At 41.3% G+C, this 21,045-nt stretch overlaps 1 protein-coding gene across 8 annotated transcripts in view; it reads left to right on the top strand.

Moving 5' to 3' along the window:
* Positions 1–21,045, top strand: part of TBC1D1 (TBC1 domain family member 1) — a 239,342-nt gene that overhangs the window by 138,964 nt on the left and 79,333 nt on the right. For all 8 annotated transcript variants that reach the window (XM_049709615.1, XM_049709609.1, XM_049709612.1 and 5 more), the window contains 5 exons: positions 948–1,052; positions 1,936–2,068; positions 7,028–7,119; positions 14,383–14,493; positions 19,683–19,811. In XM_049709615.1, coding sequence (XP_049565572.1) covers positions 948–1,052; positions 1,936–2,068; positions 7,028–7,119; positions 14,383–14,493; positions 19,683–19,811 — 570 coding nt within the window. The remainder of the gene's footprint in view (positions 1–947; positions 1,053–1,935; positions 2,069–7,027; positions 7,120–14,382; positions 14,494–19,682; positions 19,812–21,045) is intronic.

The following is a 21,045-nucleotide window of genomic DNA, read 5'->3' as shown; positions in this document are numbered from 1 at the left end:
GTGACTATTTTGAGGCTGTTTTCCTCAGAGTACAGTATCTGCTTGAGTTCTTACTTGCACATCTCCTGGGTGTGTTTCATAGAGAGATTTTGGAGAATCTGTTAATTATAACGAGCTATGCCAATTTTACTCAAGATACTTTTTATCTTGATTTGCTGCTATTTGTATTGTAATGTTCGTATTAAATATCTGCTTTTTCATGTGATAGTTTAATTATTTCCTAAAGGGTACAGTTTACAAGTTTACATGATCACCTGCCCTTCAAGCTGTCAGCACTCATGTCTCTGCCTGCTGGTGCTTTCAGGAGATGCTGCATATTAATGTTTATGGGTGATGTCTAATCTGTATTAAGGTGCCTCTTAGCTGATACTTTCAAAACAAGCGTACATATTAATATTTATTAAAAAGAGCTCTTAGGAAACTATGGTAGAACTTTGGCCTTCATATCTTATGTTTAAAAGCGTCTCTCTTCTCTTGTATGTATAATTTTTGACTCATTCTTCCTACCAGTTTACTTCAGTATTTACATATTTGTTATTTTAGTAGTACGTATGTTTTAAATCTTTTAAACTTTGTGTCTGCATGTGTTTGCGTATGTGTGCATATGTGTTTGTATGTTAATCTCTCGTCTGCTAATTCCTTGATACTGAAGAAGAATTCTCATTTTTTTGTGTCAGCTTTTCTCCACTTCCTTTCACTACTAAAATGAGCAGTAAAAACTCCAGTTTTCAGATCCTACTTCTCTTATTGTGGGGATAATCAGAGTAACATTTTAGTAGAACTTCATATTTGAGAGATGTTTTTAGACATTTAAAATATCTGAGAAAATAATACTTTTATAATGTCCTTTAAAATTGTGCTGTGTGACTCTTCAGTTGCATGTCTGGCAGTGGTGCCTTTTCTGGATATAACTGACCATTCCTTGTTCTTGTCCCTGCCTTCAACAGGGTATTAGACATGTGGACCACTTTGGGTTTATCTGCCGAGAGTCTTCGGGAGGTGGAGGCTTTCATTTCGTCTGTTACGTGTTTCAGTGCACAAATGAAGCTCTGGTAAGTGAGAAGGGGCCGTTCTTAAAGTCTCCTTTACAAGGGATTTCAGCCTCACTGATATCTTTACTTAGCAAAGCCATATGGCCTCATTGACATATTATTTGGCTTTAATTATTCTTTCGTCACTATTTGATAACCAGCTAGTACATACCTGAGACTTAATTCGATGTGCATTTTCAATTTTCATCATTCTTAAAGGCCTGCTCACTTTCACCCTCTGCTTTAGCATTTTTCAAATGTCATTTTGGACTTTTGATCAGAAGAGTTGGTTTTCATTCAGTATTTAATTTGCGTCTAGTTTTCTCCTTATCTCCTTGAAGAGCTTTGAGCATTTGTAGTGTTTCTAGGCTACGTGTAATCCTAGCAGGTATTATGATTATTATTCATTAACCTGTGACTAATAGTCCAGAAGAATCTTAAAGTACTGAGTCTTTCCACAGAGTCCTGAAATCTCTGCCCAGCTTTTTTTTTTTTTTTAATAAATTTATTTATTTATTTTTGGCTGCGCTGGGTCTTTGTTGCTGCGCACGGGCTTTCTCTAGTTGCGGCGAGCGGGGGCTACTCTTCATTGCAGTGCGCAGGCTTTCTCATTGTGGTGGCTTCTCTTGTTGCGGAGCACGGGATCTAGGCGTGTGAGCTTCAGTAGTTGTGGCTCGCGGGCTGAGTAGTTGTGGCTCACAGGCTCTAGAGCGCAGACTCAGTAGTCGTGGTGCACGGGCTTAGTTGCTCCGCGGCATGTGGGATCTTCCCAGACCAGGGCTTGAACCCGTGTCCCCTGCATTGGCAGGCGGATTCTTAACCACTGCTCCACCAGGGAAGTCCCATCTGCCCAGCTCATTTTAAATGGACTTTTTGATGACTATAGTCTCCTCTCTTCGATCAGGTGGATGAGATCATGATGACCCTGAAGCAGGCCTTCACAGTGGCTGCGGTGCAGCAGACAGCGAAGGCGACGGCCCAGCTGTGTGAGGGCTGCCCCCTGCAGGGCCTGCACAAGCTCTGTGAGCGGATTGAGGGTGAGCCGGGGTGGGAGGGCGGCAGGGTGGGCGGGGGGCTGTTAAGGGTCCTGGGCAAATTCGTTGGAAGGTTCTGCCCCGTGGAGGCTTGTGTTAGTTACAGGGCTCATAGGTGGATGTCTTCTGTATGTCAGGCACTGTGCCTAGACCATCTCCCCTCAAGGGGCTCTGAGGGCAGTGGAGGAGTAAGGGGACCACAGGGAACAAGACCAGTTGCATTGTTAGCAAGGTGGTGTGAGTGGTCAGTCACTTCAGCTACCATGGAGGGGTCTCGTAACAAGAGAGCTAAGAATTTCCACCAGGTAAGTCAATGACAGCGTCATCGATAACCTCTGCCGGAACAGTTTTAGTGGAGGGAGCAGCCGTAAGGTAGGTTGCAGCTGAGGAGCCCATGAGAAAGCGCACAGGAAGTGATGCTGCGAGTATGGACTACGATTCCTAGAAATGTGGCTTAGGGAGAAACTGCAGTACACGTTCCGGTTAGCATACTTAAGATGTGCCTGGCACTGTACTAAGTGTTTTCTTTAACATGTATTATCATCCACTTAATCCTCACCACCTCTGGGAGGAAAAGGGATTATTTGCACATTTCAGGGATAAGCAAACTTAGTTTCTGGGATTTGGGGATGATAACCATCCTGATGGGTTTGAAGTCGTATCTGATTTCCCTTTTGAAAGACAAATTGACATCATCTTAAGGTCTTTGAAGTTTCATTTGCTGGCATTTCAGTGCTCTTTAAAATGAATCAAAATGATTACCATTTTCAACTGTGTTTTCCTAGCTGTTACTCCTTGCTGACATTATACAAAATATATTTGGGAACAAGAAAACGTGTGCTTTAACAAGAGATCCCATCTGAGAGGATCACTAACCCTTTCCTTAGTGGTTGTCAAGATAAGGTAAATGACAGAAATGTCTCTTATGAGCTTATTAAGAAGCCAACAATGACTTTGGCCTTGAAGATAAAGCAGATCCTGATCTGCAGGAACTGGAAGGGTTCCAGAGTTCCACTTGATACATCTTTCTTTGGTCTGGCTTAGCTTTCAGAAAAATATAGCTGAAAAGTTTAATTGTGGTGGGGATTTTGCTGCTATCGTTTCGGAATTATCATTTCATTTATCTTTTTACTGGATAAAATCCAAGCAAAGCAGAAAGCTATGCTAATGTAAAAACATCCAATAAATAGCACAATTAGAAGGCTAGTGAGGATTATATTTTGCCTACATGATGGGAAGCATTTCTAAAGTATAGACGGCACATTATTAGAGCCATCCTTAGTAGGGGAGATGCTGATTATTTTATGAACAGTTCAAGATTCTTGCTTTTTGCTATATTGCATCCCTAATAAGTAGAATGAAGTCATTTATTAAAGCTCATTGTATGTTCCCATAGGAGTAGTTCTAATAGGAAGTTATGATCTGGCCAGGAACTCCATAAACTGTGGAGAGGACCAATGACATGGCAACAAAAAGAAAGACTTAAAGACTTTTTTTTTTTTTTTAATATATTTATTTAGGCTGAGTTGGGTCTTCGTTGCTGTGCGCAGGCTTTCTTTATTTGCGGTGAGCAGGGGCTACTCTTCGTTGCAGTGTGAGGGCTTCTCATTGTGGTGGCTTCTCCACGGGCTCTAGGCGCGTGGGCTTCAGTAGTTGTGGCACGCAGGCTCAGTAGTTGTGGCTCGGGGGCTTAGCTGCTCCGCGGCCTGTGGGATCTTCCCAGACCAGGACTCGAACCCATGTCCCCTGCATTGGCAGGTGGATTCTTAACCACCGTGCCACCAGGGAAGTCCCAAGACTGTTTTCTTAATAAATTGATATAGTCAGTATGCTCTGGACTCTGTAAAATAGAATAAATACACTGTACGTATGGGTGCTGTTGGACACTTAAAACATGTAAGGGGTGCAGCTGTGCTGATTCTGTGTTTGAACTATGTACAACTGCTAGTATTTATATAGTGTTTTGCTTATTTTAAAGTTTAGAGGAGCATTTTGGGAATTCTTGGAATGAATTATACTTTCACTAAAAGGAAAAAAAAAAAGTTTTACTGAGGTTTCCTTTTGCTGTCTAAGTAAATTTGCCGTCAGCAAAGCAAAGGCACTCATCAGAGCTCCCTTTAATAAGAGCCTTTTCAACCAGACATCATGAAGGCGGGCTCACTTGCCTTGCTTCTCCCCTCTAAAACCTTTTGGCATCACCTGGGGAGTGCCCCCTTCTTGCTGCAGAAACTCCCCCCCCCCCGCCCCCCGCCAAGGCTGAAGGTAGTGAGAAGCCCTGTGGAGGGTGCACAGTGGAGAGCAGGTGCTGGGACCACAAAGACCACCTCTGATTTGAGATGGGGCAGGAAGAACCTAATGAATTGAGGCACCCTGAAGACAAGGATAGAACTGTCTAAGGATCTCTCCAGACCTGCTGAATATGAAGAATAGTCTGTATGATTTCACCTGAGATTGTTAGAAGTATATATAATTAGTCTGACTCTTCTTGGGGTTTTTCTCCACATGTGAATGTCTCATCAAGCAGTACAGTGTTTCCAAGAGAGGATGTTTGCACTGTGTCATTGACATCCATATGCAGGGAGGATTTTTATTTAATGATTTCTGAGTGCTAATTTTACTCGTAAATTTAAACACTGTTTTGATTCAACATGTAAGTAGTTAGTGCAGTAAAGGCATCTCTGTTTGCCTGGCTTGTATGACCTGACAGCTTGCCTGAGGAGTACCTGAACTGTGCTCTGATAAAATTCATCTGTCCTTTCTGCACTTTTACTGACCTCTTTTTTTTCTGATTGAAGAATAGTTGACTTACAATATTATTAGTTTCAGATGTATAACATAGTGAGTCAGTATTTTTATTTCTTATGTACCATACAATATCATTATGACATGATTGACTGTATTCCCTGTGCTGTACATTACATCCCTGTGACTTATTTATTTTATAACTGGTAGTTTAAATCCCTTGGTACATCTTAATCCCCTTCACCTATTTCACCCTTCCCCCCTTCCCCTCCCCCCTGCGACCACTAGTCCTTTGTTAAGTCTGTTTCTGTTTTGTTATGTTTGTTTTTTAGATCCCACGTACAAGTGGAAACATACAGTACTTGTCTTTTTCTGGCTGACTTATTTCACTCAGCACTTCACTTCCGTGTTGAAGGCAGTGGCGTCAGGTGGCTTGACTGCCTGGGTAAAGGAGCAGTGGAGTGTCCTAGGGTGGGCTCTGGGGGCAGACAGATGTGGGTCAGATTCTGACTTTGTCCGTCCCTTAGCTGATAACCTTGGGCAAGACATTTGACTTCACTGTGCCTCAGTTTCTTCATCTATAGACCTTGGAATTGCTTAAAATAGTGCCCACTCCAAGGATTATGTTGAGGATCAGATGAGATTATTTATGGAGTGTTGCATGAAGTGGCACAGCAATCACTTAAGAAATATTGGCTTTTATTTTTATGGTGGCCTCAGGGTTTTCTTGGCCAAAAAAATAAAACGGTGGTGGAAAGAGGAAGGACTTCTGGGAGCTGCAGTGGTTTGAGTAGGGGCAGCGACCTCACCACTGCCTGTTAGGAGGGTGAGGGCCCTGCCTTCTGCTGCAGGGTGCAGGGTGGGCGATGGAGGAGCACTGGCGTTGGGGCAGGCTTGGCTGCCGATTGGCCTCCTGACCTGTCAGTCGCCTGGCTTCTCCGGACCTCAGCAAACTCATCTGTAAAACAGAGGCCTGGTTTCCAAGTCCCTGTTCAGAGCTGTCCCCTCTGGCCATCCTAGTAATGTAGATAAATCTGGCCCAGAGACTTGGCCAAGGCCCTGCCCAGTGGCTCACCCTCAGGAGGAGAAGACGGGGTGGCATGTGGATGGGGACAGGACTGCCCTGGGAATAAAAGTAATCAGCAGCAGTTTTTTTCCCACGATAGTTAGGTCAACAAATCCTTTCATCCCAAATCTTTTCATCATGGGTAGCATTTATCTCTGGCGCCAAGAAAAGGCAAAACAGGGTCTGAGCCATATATGTATGGAGAAGGAACTTTCTGAAATACCAGATTCTAATGGACATTAAAATTGCAACTTTATTTTAATGACTTTCCCTCAGAATCCTTTGTAATGTTATTTAAGTGGCCATAAGACTATTACTAAGCATGTGGTGGTAAAGGGAAAGTTGTTAGCCACACAAACCACTTTCTTGTGAAAGAGCCTAGCCTAACCTGTAAGAGAAGAATGTTGGTCAGTTTTCAAATGGGGCAGTAGTTGTTTATCCTTAAGGGAGATTGTCTAGTTTACATATAAATACTCCCTGAGAATTTACCGTTTCCTGCGGACAATGTTCTGGCTGTGTGAGGTGTTGGAGTAGTGGCGAAAAAAGGCAATTTGGAACCACACAAAGCTGACAGAGAGTCCAGTATGGGGTCTTTGGGAATTAACTGAGCTCTCTGGGTCTCAGTTTCCGTAACTGTAAAATGGGGCTAATCAAGTCCTCTTTACCAGATTGTTCTGAGTATTAAATGAAATGATACAGGCCTGATGTTTAAGTCAGTGCCTACCACGTGAGGGCTCAATCAAAAAATGTTGCTTAGGGGCTTCCCTGGTGGCGCAGTAATTGAGGGTCTGCCTGCTGATGCAGGGGACGCGGGTTTGTGCCCCGGTCCGGGAGGATCCCACATGCTGCAGAGCGGCTGGGCCCGTGAGCCATGGCCGCTGAGCCTGCACGTCCAGAGCCTGTGCTCTGCAGCAGGAGAGGCCACAGCAGTGAGAGGCCCGCGTACCACAAAAAAAAAAAAAAAAAGAAAAATGTTGCTTGTTGTCAGGGTCATCATCATCACCGACATTATTGATTAGACTTTCCATAAAACCTCAGAAGCCTGAAGAAGGTGGTTAAGTCATGTAAGAGGGGGGAGTGAGCATGGGAAGTGTTAACTGTACCTCGTAACTGTTACCTAGACTGTTCTCATGTCTCTTTTTTTCTCTTAATAGGAATGAATTCTTCCAAAACCAAACTAGAACTCCAGAAGCACCTGACAACATTAACTAATCAGGAGCAAGCAACTATTTTTGAGGAGGTTCAGGTACAGTACTGGTTTTAAATTTCCAGAAGGAAGAAAGGAGGCAGCTTCTCTGTGAAATTTTATTTATAAAGAATAGCAAAGCAAACCTGTCAGATCCTCAAGGAAGTGGGCCTGAGTTCCTCTAGGTTTAAGCTTTAACAGCCTCGGGACAGGGGCCAGGCCAGAATTGCAGATTCCTATCAGGGCTTGGTTTTTCACGTGAAAACTACTAAACCAGGGGAACTCTCCCTTAAGGGACTAGAGAAAGGAAATAATAAAGTGGAGAGAGCCTCAGCCCGGGAGACGGGACCTGGATTTTGGTCCCTCTCACCGTTTTGGCCTCTCCCATTGCGGAGCACAGGCTCCGGAGGCGCAGGCTCAGTGGCCATGGCTCACGGGCCCATCTGGGGCACGAACCCGTGTCCCCTGCATCGGCAGGCGGACTCTCAACCACTGCGCCACCAGGGAAACCCTCTCTGGAAGACCTCTGCTAGCTCCTTCCCGCTTGGGATTTCAGCCCTAAGTGTGAGAGTCTTAAGGATATAACATTTTGTACATGAAATTGAACATAACTTTTCTTCTTCGCTCTTTTTTTTCAGTTTTGAAAATAAATTTAGGTGTTACCTACTATATGGTATATCAAACCTAAACATAAAAACAAAATACAGAAGAAAACCCAAGCTCATCGGTTTTCTGCATTAAGCCCGGAACCGCACTGTCGTCCTTGCGTTTAGATGCACTTATCTCGGGAAACCACACTGTGTGTGCTGGCATGCCCATAGTCTGTTCATTATGAATCTTTAATGAGCTCATCAAAAATTTCATGTCTGCTTTAGCCGAGGGGCATTTTCTGTGGTTCTGTGGCACTTTCCTAGGGAGGAGAGTACATCAGAACAAAGCATAAGTCTCTAGTTGGGAGGAGAGTGCCAGGGGTTCTGCACATAGAGAAGTCTTTAAACAAAACAAGATGGCTAGCAAGTCTAGACTGTAGGTTCTCTCTCCCTCTTCACTGAGGGAGAGGCTACAGACAGGGCCCGTGATCTGTTTTCTGTTAGAGTGAAAAATTAAAGAATTGTCTTTGTCTTTTTAATCACATGTTCGAGTTCTCCTTCCCTTGATCTTCTGCAGTAGGATTGGCATATGTATGTTTGAAGGAGAGCGTAGGAAGAGTTTTTTAATTTCATAAATAGCTTAGAATGTAACTTTCACAATTTCCAATTGCCTTTCAGTTTTCTTATTTTCTTTTGAATTGACTTGAGACACACTACTTTGTTTTTTCTTAAAGGATCTTTAGCATTCTAAGTACACAGTACTCTCAGACAAATTTAATGTGATTTGTACTTGGAATTCATAAATGGATGGACAATTTGCTTCTGATTGTTAATGCATTTGTGATGGGAGCTGGGTCCTTTTTCTTTTTTTTTTTTAAATTTATTTTAATTTATTTTTCGCTGTGTTGGGTCTTCGTTGCTGCGCTCAGGCTTTCTGTAGTTGCGGCGAGCAGGGGCTACTTTTCGTAGCGGTGTGTCGGCTTCTCATTGCAGTGGCTTCTCTTGTTGCAGAGCACAGGCTCTAGGCACGTGGACTTCAGTAGTTGTGGCACACAGGCTCAGTAGTTGTGGCTCACGGGCTCTAGAGCGCAGGCTCAGTAGTTGTGGCACATGGGCTTAGTTGTTCTGCAGCATGTGAGATCTTCCTGGACCAGGGCTCGAACTCATGTCCCCTACATTGGCAGGTGGATTCTTCTTTTTTTTCTTTTTTTGTGGTACGTGGACCTCTTACTGTTGTGGCCTCACCCGTTGCGGAGCACAGGCTCTGGACGCGCAGGCTCAGCGACCATGGCTCACGGGCCCAGCCGTTCCGCGGCATGTGGGATCTTCCCAGACCGGGGCACGAACCCGTGTCCCCTGCACTGGCAGGCGGACTCTCAACCACTGCACCACCAGGGAAGCCCTGGCAGGTGGGTTCTTAACCACTGCGCCACCAGGGAAGCCCAGAGCTGGGTCCTTTTTCATCTGATGCTAGCCCACTTTGCTGTTTTAGTGCCATCAAGTCACTTTGGGGAATATCTTTCTAGCAAGCATAGAAGATGCACCTTCCTCCCCTACTGTGAGTTTGTTTTCTTTTTCATTTAGATAGCACTGTGTAGCTTTCCCCAAAACAGTGTGGTGAATCAGGATAGGTAATACCCCAGATACCCTTCTGCAGCAATGATTATGTTCCTGATGGATGTGATTTTGAGATTCTCTTTGATCCATGTGAGTGTGAGACACTCAATATAAAAAATGGCAAAGAGACTTTAGAGAAAATCAGTGACAAAAGTTTGTTTTAAAAAAATGGATTCAGTTAATATCCTGGGATCCCTGTGTGGTGTTGTAGAAGGCTCTGTAATTTTTTGATTGGTTTAAAGACCAAAGGGAAGTCATTGTTCATTGGCTTTGAAAAGCCAGCTCTTACTTTGTCCTCCATCATTGTAGGTGTGGCTCTTTTTTGAATAATACAAATTTAACATGGATCTCTTCTTCTGATGGCTTATTGGTAGTCTTATTAAATTATTTACTCAATGACCATTCTTGTTTTTTTATAAAATATTTTATAAACCAAGTCACTAGTTTCTTTTTAGGTAGTAGTTCCTGCTAATGCATTTGAAAATCATGCATTTCAAACAGATCATAAGGAAAAAGGTGGCTTTGCAGTGTCATGATACCTCTTTTAAATAGAATGGTTAATATTTTCCTTTGTATGGTTTTTTTCCTGGAGAATGATTTGTTTCTGAGGAAATTCTCCAAGGGCAAATTTTTATAAAACAAATGTAATTACTATTGAAATCAATAGTACATGATTGCTTAAATAGTTATTAAAACATATATATTCAGTGTTTTTGTAAATAAATGTTTCATGCAAAAAAAAAAAAGTGCAACCCAAACAGAACCATAAAGAAAAAGAAATCCTTAATTACTGTGCAGATGATGCTGGGGAAGTATCACTGCTGCAAATAAGCCGGCTTTGACTTTGAGCTCTGTGAGGAGAACTTGGGGCCAGATGGGCCTGTGGGTGGGCTAACCCTTCTAAGAGGACTCAAGACACTGCAGAGCCACTTTTTAATTTAGGACCTTGTTGAAGTGTACATTTTTCAAACATGTCTAAGTGGGCGAATGAGAATGTGACCCTTGGGTGGGGTCTGACTCTGTCCAGGTGCTGTCCCCTGCTGGCTGAGTGTGCGGAGTTTACATAGGTCGTCCTCAGGGAGAAGTTGCTTTCAGTCTGAGTTGGGCTAGTAAAGAAACTGTCTCAAAGTCGAATTCTCTTCATTTGAATGCGTGTATTTCAGGGAATGACTTAATTAATACTCAGTAGGTAAATCAAATAGATTTATAGTCAGTAGATGTTGATAACGGATTAAATAATGTGACTTTTCACAAGTTAAAGATAAGTGGTTGGAGGAATTTTTTTTCACTTTGTACAGAATATAGAGCAGCTTAATTGGATTTTCCCATGGTTTTAAAATTATTTCTTGCAAGATTTCATTATACTTTTTAAAAAAGATGTCAGGCTGTAGTCCAGGTGAGCACTGCCATTTTCAGTAGACTCCTCAGAAGACCATAGGCTTTCTCAGCATTCTGGTATTCATTAGGCAGTGTTAGAAATGGATTTCAAATTGCTTTTACAACCAATTTATAGGCCCGCCCTCATAGAAATGAGGTTAAGAAACACGTAACAACATTGGCTTTGTTGCTTTTAACAGGCAATTAATTGTTTTATATTGTTCTTTTTTTAAAAATGAAATATAACTATAGAAAAGCACACAAATCAGTGGTATATAGTTCAGTGAAATAAAAAAAATTTTTGAGATATAGTTGATTTATAATATTACATAAGTTTCAGGTATGCAACGTAGTGATTCACAATTTTTAAAGGTTATACTCTATAGTTATTATAAAATATTGGCTGTAGGTGAATTTTTTTAAATATTTATTTATTTATTTATTTTTGGCTGTGTTGGGTCTTCATTTCTGTTCGAGGGCTTTCTCTAGTTGCGGCAAGCGGGGGCCACTCTTCATCGCGGTGCGCGGGCCTCTCACTATCGTGGCCTCTCTTGTTGTGGAGCACAGGCTCCAGATGCGCAGGCTCAGTAGTTGTGGCTCACGGGCCTAGTTGCTCCACGGCATGTGGGATCTTCCCAGACCAGGGCTCAAACCCGTGTCCCCTGCATTGGCAGGCAGATTCTCAACCACTGCACCACCAGGGAAGCCCTGTCAGTGAATTTTTATAAGATGAATACACCTGTGCAGCAGCACGCAGATTAGGAAATAGAGCGTGTCCAAGTCCCTCCGAACCCCCCCTTGGTCCTGCCCCAGGTGACCACCATCCTGACTCCTGACTCCATAGGTTAACTTTGAGTAATAAGCAAGTTAATTTTTGACTGCAAAGGGATGTTATCCAACTTCATTCCCCATTATTTTCTCAGACCTGTCTCTCTGTCGTGAATGTTTATAAAGTTAAATCATCTTCAGGAAATAATGATTTGTCCCTTTGCAGGATGGTGAAGTTCCCTGGGAGGCACTCAGGAGATGATACCTTGCTAATCGTTTTCACTAAATAGCAGGGTAGCCCCTAGTCATGTTTCAGTTATTTTAAGAAAGGGTTTATTTCTTGACCTTGTATGACACCACAGACATGGTCTTCTCAGCCTCACTGAGTTTCCCGTGTGATGTTTAACGAGCTCCTTGATGCAGTGTCTGGGCAGTAGCTGTGGTAGTACATTGTGCTCAGTTTAGTCTCATTTTCTGTCCATTCAAGTAGTTTCTTTCATGTATATGCTGAGGGAAAGAGAATGTATTAATAATGCTCCTCTCCTGTTACTGTATTCTTAGCCTTTTTTGATATGTTGAAATAAGTGATTATGAAGAATTTCTCCAACAAAAATACAAATTTTCTTGTGAGAGCAGCCCAAAGGTTTGATTGAAGAATAGGAAAGGAAAGAATGGGTCAGCTCTCGGGTGCCTGCTCAGAGGCTTCGTAATTCCTGCCTGCTTCTCTTTCCTGGACTTTAAATATATATATACTTTATTTTTTAGAGTAGTTTTAGTTTCACAGAAAAAGTGGGTGGAAGTACAGAGAGTTCCCATGAAACTTTTCATGCCCTTCCCCCAAGCCAGTTTCCCCTATTAATATCTTGTCTTAATGTGGTACCTTTATTACAATCGATCAGCCAATATTGATACATCTTTAGTGATTAAAGTCTGTAGTTTACATTAGGGTTAACTCTTGGTGTGGTACATTCTGTGGGTTCTGACACATGTTTGATGGCATGTATCCACCATTATAGTATCATACAGAATTGTTTCACTGCCCTAAAGATTCTCTATGCTCCACCTTTTCACTATTCCCCAACCCCCCACCTCTGTTCCAAACCCCAGGCAACCACTGATCTTACTGTCTCCATAGTTTGTCTTTTCCAGAATGTCACATAGTTAGAATCATACTGTTTGTGTAGCCTTTTCAGTTGGGCTTCTTTCCCTTAACAATATGCATTTAAGGTTCCTCCATGTCTTTTTATGGTTTGATAGCTCTTTTTAGTGCTGAGTAATATTTCATTGGATGTACCACAGTTTATCCATTCACCTGTGTAAAGACACCTGGTTGCTTCTAAATTTTAGCAATTATGAATAAAGCTGCTATACACATTCTTGTGCAGGCTTTTGTATGGGCATAGATTTTCAACTCATTCAAGTGAATACTAAGCAGTACGATTGTTGGATCACATGGTGGGAACATGGTTAGTTTTGTAAGAAGCTGCCAAAGTGGCTCCCAAAGTGCTGTAACCATATCATGTTCCCACCAGCAATGAGTGAAAGTTCCTGTTGTCTCTGGGGGCTTTTAGACTCACAGTATATCTGTAACCGTCCCGAGGTCAGCAAAATTAAGTTAGGATTGTGGTATGTGACTACCGCTTTCCTCTTTTGAAGATCTGATGGAAACTTTCTCTGGAACAACCCACGTGTTGCATAAAACATGTAAAAAATTATAACATCAAGGTTCATGGCTTGGCATCCAGATTGAGAACATCTATTCTGACCTTTAAAATATTTAATCTTTAAATCTGAAATTTGAGAGAACAGGAAGTCCTCATTGAAAACAACCTCTTCTAATCATTTACTATCCTTTCCTTGGGTAACAGGAACAACTTATTTAAAATGATCTTTGTCTTTAAGAGAGGAATGTTAGATTGCTTCTAGTCTGTGACATGAGGGGTAAAATTGTTCCTTAGTCAGCTGGGCTGCCAAGAATGGCATTGACCCGGACTCGGATGCTTGTGTAATTGATCCGTTTATTAGACACCCTGACTTTGATTTAAAGGGCAGGCTAGAGGTTTGGGGGAGGGAGGGAGGGAGGAGCAGGGCAATGGATAACTGTCGTTGTAAAAAAAAGATACTTTTCTAAAGTTTATAGACCAGAAACTTTGTTTATCTCCAGAGTAATTCAGTTTTGTTTTCTTCGTATTCAGGGAAAATAATTGAATACGTTAAATTAGATGGTCTTCTAAACATGAACTCTGGTATTTCAAATCCGAAGAATTTGGGGCTGGAAAAGACCTTGGAGTGTATTTTGTGCATAATCTTCATTTGAACAGACAGAGAAGCTAAGCTTAAATGACAAGCCTTTGGTCTCACTTCTAGGCAGCACCTTGAACTTACATGACCTGATTTCTAGACCAGTGTGCTTTGCCACTAAAGGCATACAAATAATTTTTTAAAAACCAGAGGAAAAAATTGAGTCCATGCCATGAAATTTTGTGTGCAAGTGCATGCCTTGTGAGGCTTCCAGGAAGTGCTTCATGATGAACATGTTTGACATGTGGAAGGAACCATGGCCCTGGATCCAGTTGCTGGTTTCCTTTCCAGTTCCCTGATCATAAGAGTTTATAAATAAGTAACCATTGTGGCTCTTGACCTCTGGGTGTTTACACAGATTTTTGTCCTTTTCTTATGTTTTTAAGACTGTTTATTAAATATTTTGACTATGTCTCTATCTGATGTGAAATGTTTATTTTAGGTATAAGGACATCAGAGGTCAGAGGCTAAATCTGGCCCACTGGCTTCGTTATCTGTTTCTTTTTAAAAATTATCTCCAGTTGTAGGATCATTGGTGCCCCCTAGTGAGGTGATTGGGTAAAAGCACTAGTTGATGAATGGAAGCTGGTAGCATTTTCAAAGGAATGGGTTAGCAGTTTTGGTGACAATTAAAAATTAATGTAATATATTCTCTTTTTTTTTCATTAAGAAATTGAGACCAAGAAATGAGCAGCGAGAGAATGAATTGATTGTTTCTTTCCTGAGATGTTTATATGAAGAGAAACAAAAAGTTCACGTCCATATTGGGGAGATAAAGCAGGTATGGCATTTTTCTCTCTTCTTAAAATTTTACCAAGACACTGTGTAAAGCAGAGTCCTGAGGATTTTCTGAAGCTCTGAAACTTCTTTTTCTCCCTGAATTTTATTTTCATTTGTTAAACATGTAGGGGAAATTGGGGAATATTTAGATTGTGCTTAGAAAAGGTGAGGAGAGTTTCTGTCTGCGTTGTAGTGGGAGCAGAGTAGTTGCTCTGATGAGGGGACTGGTGTAGAGCATCGAGAGTGGAGTTTACGAGTGGATGCTAGCAAGGAAAGCTCCTTGACCTGCAGGGAGCCAGTCCCTGTCACCTCACCTTTCTCCTTGATTAAATGGGACTGACATTGTACAGCTGCCTTCAGAATTACATAAAGTGCCCGGAAGCTCTTTGTAATAAAAATGCAATGTGCATAGAAGATAGCACTGCTGATAAGTCACATACAGTATTAGCCTGGTTTACGTGCTATTCAGATGTGGAGCTTCCGTCAATTCCACTTCATACGCTGGAGGTGCAGAGTTGGCCTCCTGTCCTCTCTTTCCACAGCTCTGTTCAGCTTTTCTGTGTGAGGGGTGCTATCTCAGAGGCTGGGGCTGCCTGCAGGGCTCTGTCTTTGAAGAGCTTCGAGTTTGGGATTCAGGACCATTTTCCTATTTCTTTTGGACTCTCTATAAGTCAATTTATAATAACCATTATAGCTTCTAAACATGCATTTTATATTTGTTTAAGTTACTGTTAGGCCAGAAAGCCTAGAGAAAAATCAGTAAAGTATGTTCAAAGAGTCTTTAATTTCCAGAAGTATATTGCCTTTTTTTTTTTTTTTTTTTAAAAAGAATACTTCCTGAGTGCTTATTCTCAAGGTGTTTTAATGCTCAGTTGTGTGCTCTCCTCTTGCTATTTTCCCTGTAAACAGCCTCTGCTTTTCCGGTAACGTAACCGTGATGCAGTTTTATTTGGATGCACACACAGCAACTCTCCCCATTTGCTTTCTGCTTTCCAGCTGGCTTTGGCAATTATGTGCCTTTGCTGAACTCCTGGTCACATACAGTGGCCAACATTGTTTTTAATTTCATCGGCCAACTCTAGGGCCCCTTAGCTGTGACCCTAATATCAGTACACTGTGTTTTTGGCCTTTGTGTGTTGACCTTCCTCCCTTCTCAGCTGGTACCCTTAAGAGAGTGGGCAAGTTCTGTTATCCTCCTGTTCACTTTTGGATGGGCCACCCAGTCTAAGTTTTCAGTTAATTCCCTAGTTCACTTTTCAACATATTTCTTTTCTCATTTTCTTTCCTTTTTTCTCTTGTGCCACTGATAGTTATTCTATGTTTGATTTTCTCTTTCCTGAGTCACTCTAACTTGTTCCAACAGGAAATTGATAATTCTGAAATAATTTATAATGGCTAGAAAGGAGAATGAAGTGTTTATGGTGGATGGAAAGTTTTGCCCTAAATGCAATCTCATTTTTGTGGAACAGAGTAGTATCTTTATGATTTGGGCATAGACTAGTACAGTAAAGAAATATATTAATGTTTCTTTTATTTTCCCTCATTTGAAAACAGAATTTAATGTAAAGAAGACCAAGTCTCACAAAGTGGAACTGGTGTCTGGGCAGTAGTTGGGTGTCCCCTAGGCTGGATACCCTCTTGGGCTCCGAGTTTGGCTTTTCAGAGCCGCAGCTGCTTTAGATCAGATCGATCAGATGAACTTTTGAGAGTTCACCAATAGATTCCTGCTCTCACTTTCTGCTACCAGATAATTTAACCACATGGACTTCATTATGTTCTTATTGCTCCTAAAAATTCCTGTAACCTTTGAAAATGTGTTTTGACTTGACCTAGAGAGAGGTAGAATTGTGGTCTGCGTCCACCAGCCTTCAAAAGTAGATGGAAGGGCTTCCCTGGTGCCGCAGTGGTTGAGAGTCCGCCTGCCGATGCAGGGGACATGGGTTCATGCCCCGGTCCGGGAAGATCCCACATGCCGCGTAGTGGCTCGGCCCGTGAGCCATGGCCGCTCAGCCTGCGCGTCCGGAGCCTGTGCTCTGCAACGGGAAAGGCCGCAACAGTGAGAGGCCCGCGTACTGCAAAAAAAAAAAAAATGTAGATGGAAGACAATGAGCACAGTCTCAGGGCTGTACTTCTCAGAGCTGTGGTGATGCCACACTGTACATGCTTTTCAGACTGAAGTGTTAGTGTTGGATACCTGTCGGAGGAATTGTTCCGTAAAGTAGAAAACAAACTGAATGAATCCTTTGATCTTATGGGAAAGGATTCAGTTTGGGCAAGGACCTATAAATTAATAAAGTTTAGAGAGTATCATGTTTGAATCAGTGGACATATCATTTCTGCTTGTATTCACTGAGCTGGTACAAAAATTAATAATATTAAATCAACTGCCACTGATTGAACGTTTCCCATGTAGTAGGTATAGTTTTAATTCTCTACATGAATTATTCCATTTTTTTCTACAACAACTTTTTTGAGATAGGTGGTATAATACCCATGTTAGAGACAAGGACATGAGGAACAGAGGTCAAGTCGTTTGCTAGAGAGTGTGGAGCTCACGTGTCTGAGGTCCAAGGACATTATCTTAAGCTCCTAAAGGGCATAATGATTAACTAACAAAATCTAATGTTATGTAACCACTCATCGATTTGTCTGGGTCCGTTATCCAGTAGATAAGTTTTTCTTTCTTTTTTTTTTTCTGACATTTTATTACAGAAAATTTCCAACATACCAAAAAGTTGAAAGAATCCCACAGTGAACACTCACATACCCACAATCTGGGTGAAACCATTTTAAACGTTTTGTTATGTTTGCTTTCCCATATAGCTATCCATCTATTACTCCACCTTATTTTTGATGTTTTTCAGAGTTAAGTTTCTGATACTAGTACTCTTGATCCCTAAACACTTCAGTATGCATATCATTAATTAGAATTTGGTATTTATTTACAATTTTTTGGAGATAACATTTACATATAGTAAGTTGCACAAATCTTGAGTGTACCATTTGTTGAGTTTTGAGGATTTCGTATATTTAGGTAACCCAGACCCGTATCAAGGTATAGAACATCTCCATCATGCCAGAAAGTACCCTCATACCCAGTCAGTCCTCACTCCCTCCCTCCCCCAGGCAACCACTGTTTTGATTTTTTTTCTACCACAGATTAGTTTTGCCTGTTTTAGAACTTTCTATAAATGGAATCATACAGTATGTTCTCTTTTAGTTCTGGCTTCTTTTGCTTAGCATAATGTTTTTGATATTCGTCCTTGTTGCTTCATAAATCAGTAATTATGTTCCTTTTTATTCCATTGTGTCAATAGCACAGTTTGTTTCTCCATTCTCCTTTTGATGGGCACCTTAGCTATTTCTAGGTGCTGGTTATTCTGAATAAGGCTGATGGTGGATACATTGTGACACTACTGGATGGTGGGTTCTGAACTGAGAACTTCATAGTAGCTTCAGAATTTAAAACTTGCCTAGAGTTTACCCATCTGTCTTGGGATGGGCAATGTGAGGACTGCAGTACAAATTCACTCTAGAGCCCCACACTAGAAACTTATCCAAGAACCAGCATCATCTTCAAAGGAGAAACTTCTAGATGCTTAGTTTAAAATAAACAAGGAGTGTGTTATTTTCTAAATGCAAATTATTTTCTAAACGTGAATTATTTTTTAAATGTGAATTATTTTCAGACTGCATTTGAATTACAGTGATAGACATAGAAAAGAACCTTTTTAGGTGGTAGAGGAGAGCAGAAGCAGCATTGAATTAAGTATATAGAGATTCTTATGGCCTGGTTTATAAAAAGAAAAACACAAGTGCAGTTTTTGTTCTTTCTATGTAGGATCTACTACGTTCTACCAGTCTTTTAGCCAGTATTTTCTGTATATATCAGAACAGTTAAAAATGCTTCTTTTTTAGGAAAACTTTGGTTATGAGTTTGAAAGCAGGTCTACAGTTTCTTAACTTCGTGAATGAACTGGTATTGAGTCAAATGCAGGCCCCTGAGCGTTCTTTGTGGGTAATTCCCTTTCCTCTAGAGACTGACTCCAGTCTGGATAGGCTCTTACTCTTGGTAAATGATTGCACAGGACCAAACTGCAACTAGTAAGGCATCCACCCATGCTACATGACTTAGTCAGTATTTGTTGAGTGACTGCCAGAGCCTGTGCTCATCACTGTTCTTCTCAACACCTGCACAATGTTAACTTGGCCAAAGCTGGAGGTGGTAGGAAGGCATTTATTGTATTAATCTGCACATTTTTCTGTATGCTTGACATATGTAACAACAACAAAGAATAGTTGGTGTTTAGAGTAATGGAGGATGTGGTTGAGTATTTTTCTAACAAAATCATCATCTAGCAGAAAGCATTCAGGTAAGAATCCATAGAAGAAACAATTTAATCTAGAGTAGAGGTTTTTTTGTATTTTTTTTAAGCATACCTCTTTGTTAATAAGTAACATTAAACTTCATTTTGTGATTGGCAAACAAACTTTTATGTTGTCAGTTTCATGTTCCCATCAGTTAAGGGAGAGACTTGGTTGCAGAGGAGAATGAATGGGATGATGGAAACAATAGGTGGGAGAGAGGAAAGAGACAGGATTCTGTAGAAGGGGATGAAGGGATTAGTGTAGGCAGAGAGGATGGATTCTTCAGTTGATTAGATTTATTTTGTCTCACCCTCTGAAATGCCCCCAAAAGTAAGTTGTTACTTTACTTTGAAAAGCTAATCATAGCTACCTTTGTACCAGAAGCTGTGCCCAATGTTTTACATGCTTTACGTGTTTTAATCTCAAAACATAGCACTATGGTTAGATCGTGAGGTTGATCTCAATTTACAGAAGACGAAATTGTGGCTCAGAGAAAGTAAGAAACTTGCTCAAGGCCACAGCTAGTGAATGACATGTCTCTGATCCAGCCACAGAGCCCAAGCTCTAAACTGCTTTGTTAACTGATTAGTTTCTAAGCACTTTCCTTATTTTGTTTGGAGTAGGCAAAGCAACTCTTTGAGGCAAAATTATTTCCTGGACTTGCAGTCATGTCACCAAGGAGCAGATGAGAAGAGGTCACAGAAAAAATGACCTGAGGTCAAAAAGATGCATTCTAGAGATTTTTCGGTCCTTTAAAAAGGAAGGAAAGAAGGAGGGAAGGAAGATCTAAGTGACTTAATTTTCCATTGTTTCACTTTCTAGGCATCACAGATTGCAGCAGAGAATATTGGAAGTGAATTACCATCTAGTGCCACTCGATTTAGGCTAGATATGCTGAAAAACAAAGCGAAGAGATCTTTAACGGAGTCTTTAGAAAGTATTTTGTCCCGGGTAAGTGGCATAATTCCTCCTAGTTTAAGTTAAATCACTGTTTTTGAGAGAGCATGAAATTCAGTTCTTTGCTTTTGTTCCATCAGTGTTCATCATACAGTTTAGAAGGGTGAGACCTTTTTTGGTGTCTTCTCAGTGTTAGAAAAATGTTATCTACACTGAAAATTCAGTTTTTAACTTGGTCCGGGTTAAAAAGTGTTCTCTACTCTTTTGTATTGTATGGAATTTTTGTCTCCCAAAAGAATGTTATTTGTTGGCCAGTCCCTGTAAAGAGCATGGATTAGATACACCAAGGTGTGGGTTCCATTCTCCCTAGCGTCACTAGGTACAGTTTAAAAATTGTTATCGTGGGACTTCCCTAGTGGCGCAGTGGTTAAGAATCTGCCTGCCAGTACAGGGGACATGGGTTCGAGCCCTGGTCCGGGAAGATCCCACATGCCGGGGAGCAACTAATAAGCCCGTGCGCCACAACTACTGAGCCTGCGCTCTAGAGCCTGCGAACCACAACGACTGAGGTGGCGAGCCACAACTACTGAAGCCCACGCGCCTAGAGCCTGTGCTCCCCAACAAGAGAAGCCACCGCAATGAGAAACCTGAGCACCGCAATGAAGAGTAGCCCCCGCTCGCTGCAACTAGAGAAAGCCTGCGTGCAGTAACGAAGACCCAGTGCAGCCAAAAATAAAATACATACATAAATAAATAAATTTAAATAAATAAATAAATAAAAATTCTGATTACATTATAAAAAAATTTTTTATCATTAGCTGCTATTGTTATGTGTCTGAAACTGTTTATAGCAGGATCTGCAAACTGTGGTCCTTGGGTCAAATACCATTCACCTCCTGTTTTTGTAAATAGAGTTTTATTGAAACATAGCCACATCAGTTCATTCACCTATTGTCTAAGGCTGCTTTTCTGCAGAGTTGAGTACTTGCCACGGATACCATATGGTCCACAAAGCATAAGAGATTTATTATCTGGCCCTTTACGGAAAAAGTTTGTGGCCTGCAGCTCTATAGGAAGAACAGAGTATACGTATGTACTGATCTGGGAGTTCTTTAAGAAATTACTACCAACCCCTGCTCCCCACCCCGCCCCATGCCAACCCCAGCGTGAGTGTAAATACCTTTTACACTAAGAAATAAAAGTTCTCTTTTCTCTCAAAGTTTCACACCTTTCTGGAGCTTGCAGTATCTTCTTATAGTTATCTTTTATTTCATGAACCACTCCATTT

This window comes from Orcinus orca, chromosome 4 (assembly GCF_937001465.1).
Source record: "Orcinus orca chromosome 4, mOrcOrc1.1, whole genome shotgun sequence".
Classification (NCBI taxonomy): domain Eukaryota; kingdom Metazoa; phylum Chordata; class Mammalia; order Artiodactyla; family Delphinidae; genus Orcinus; species Orcinus orca.
The sequence above is the reverse complement of the archived record's forward strand: the minus strand, read 5'-3'. Positions and strand labels throughout refer to the sequence as shown.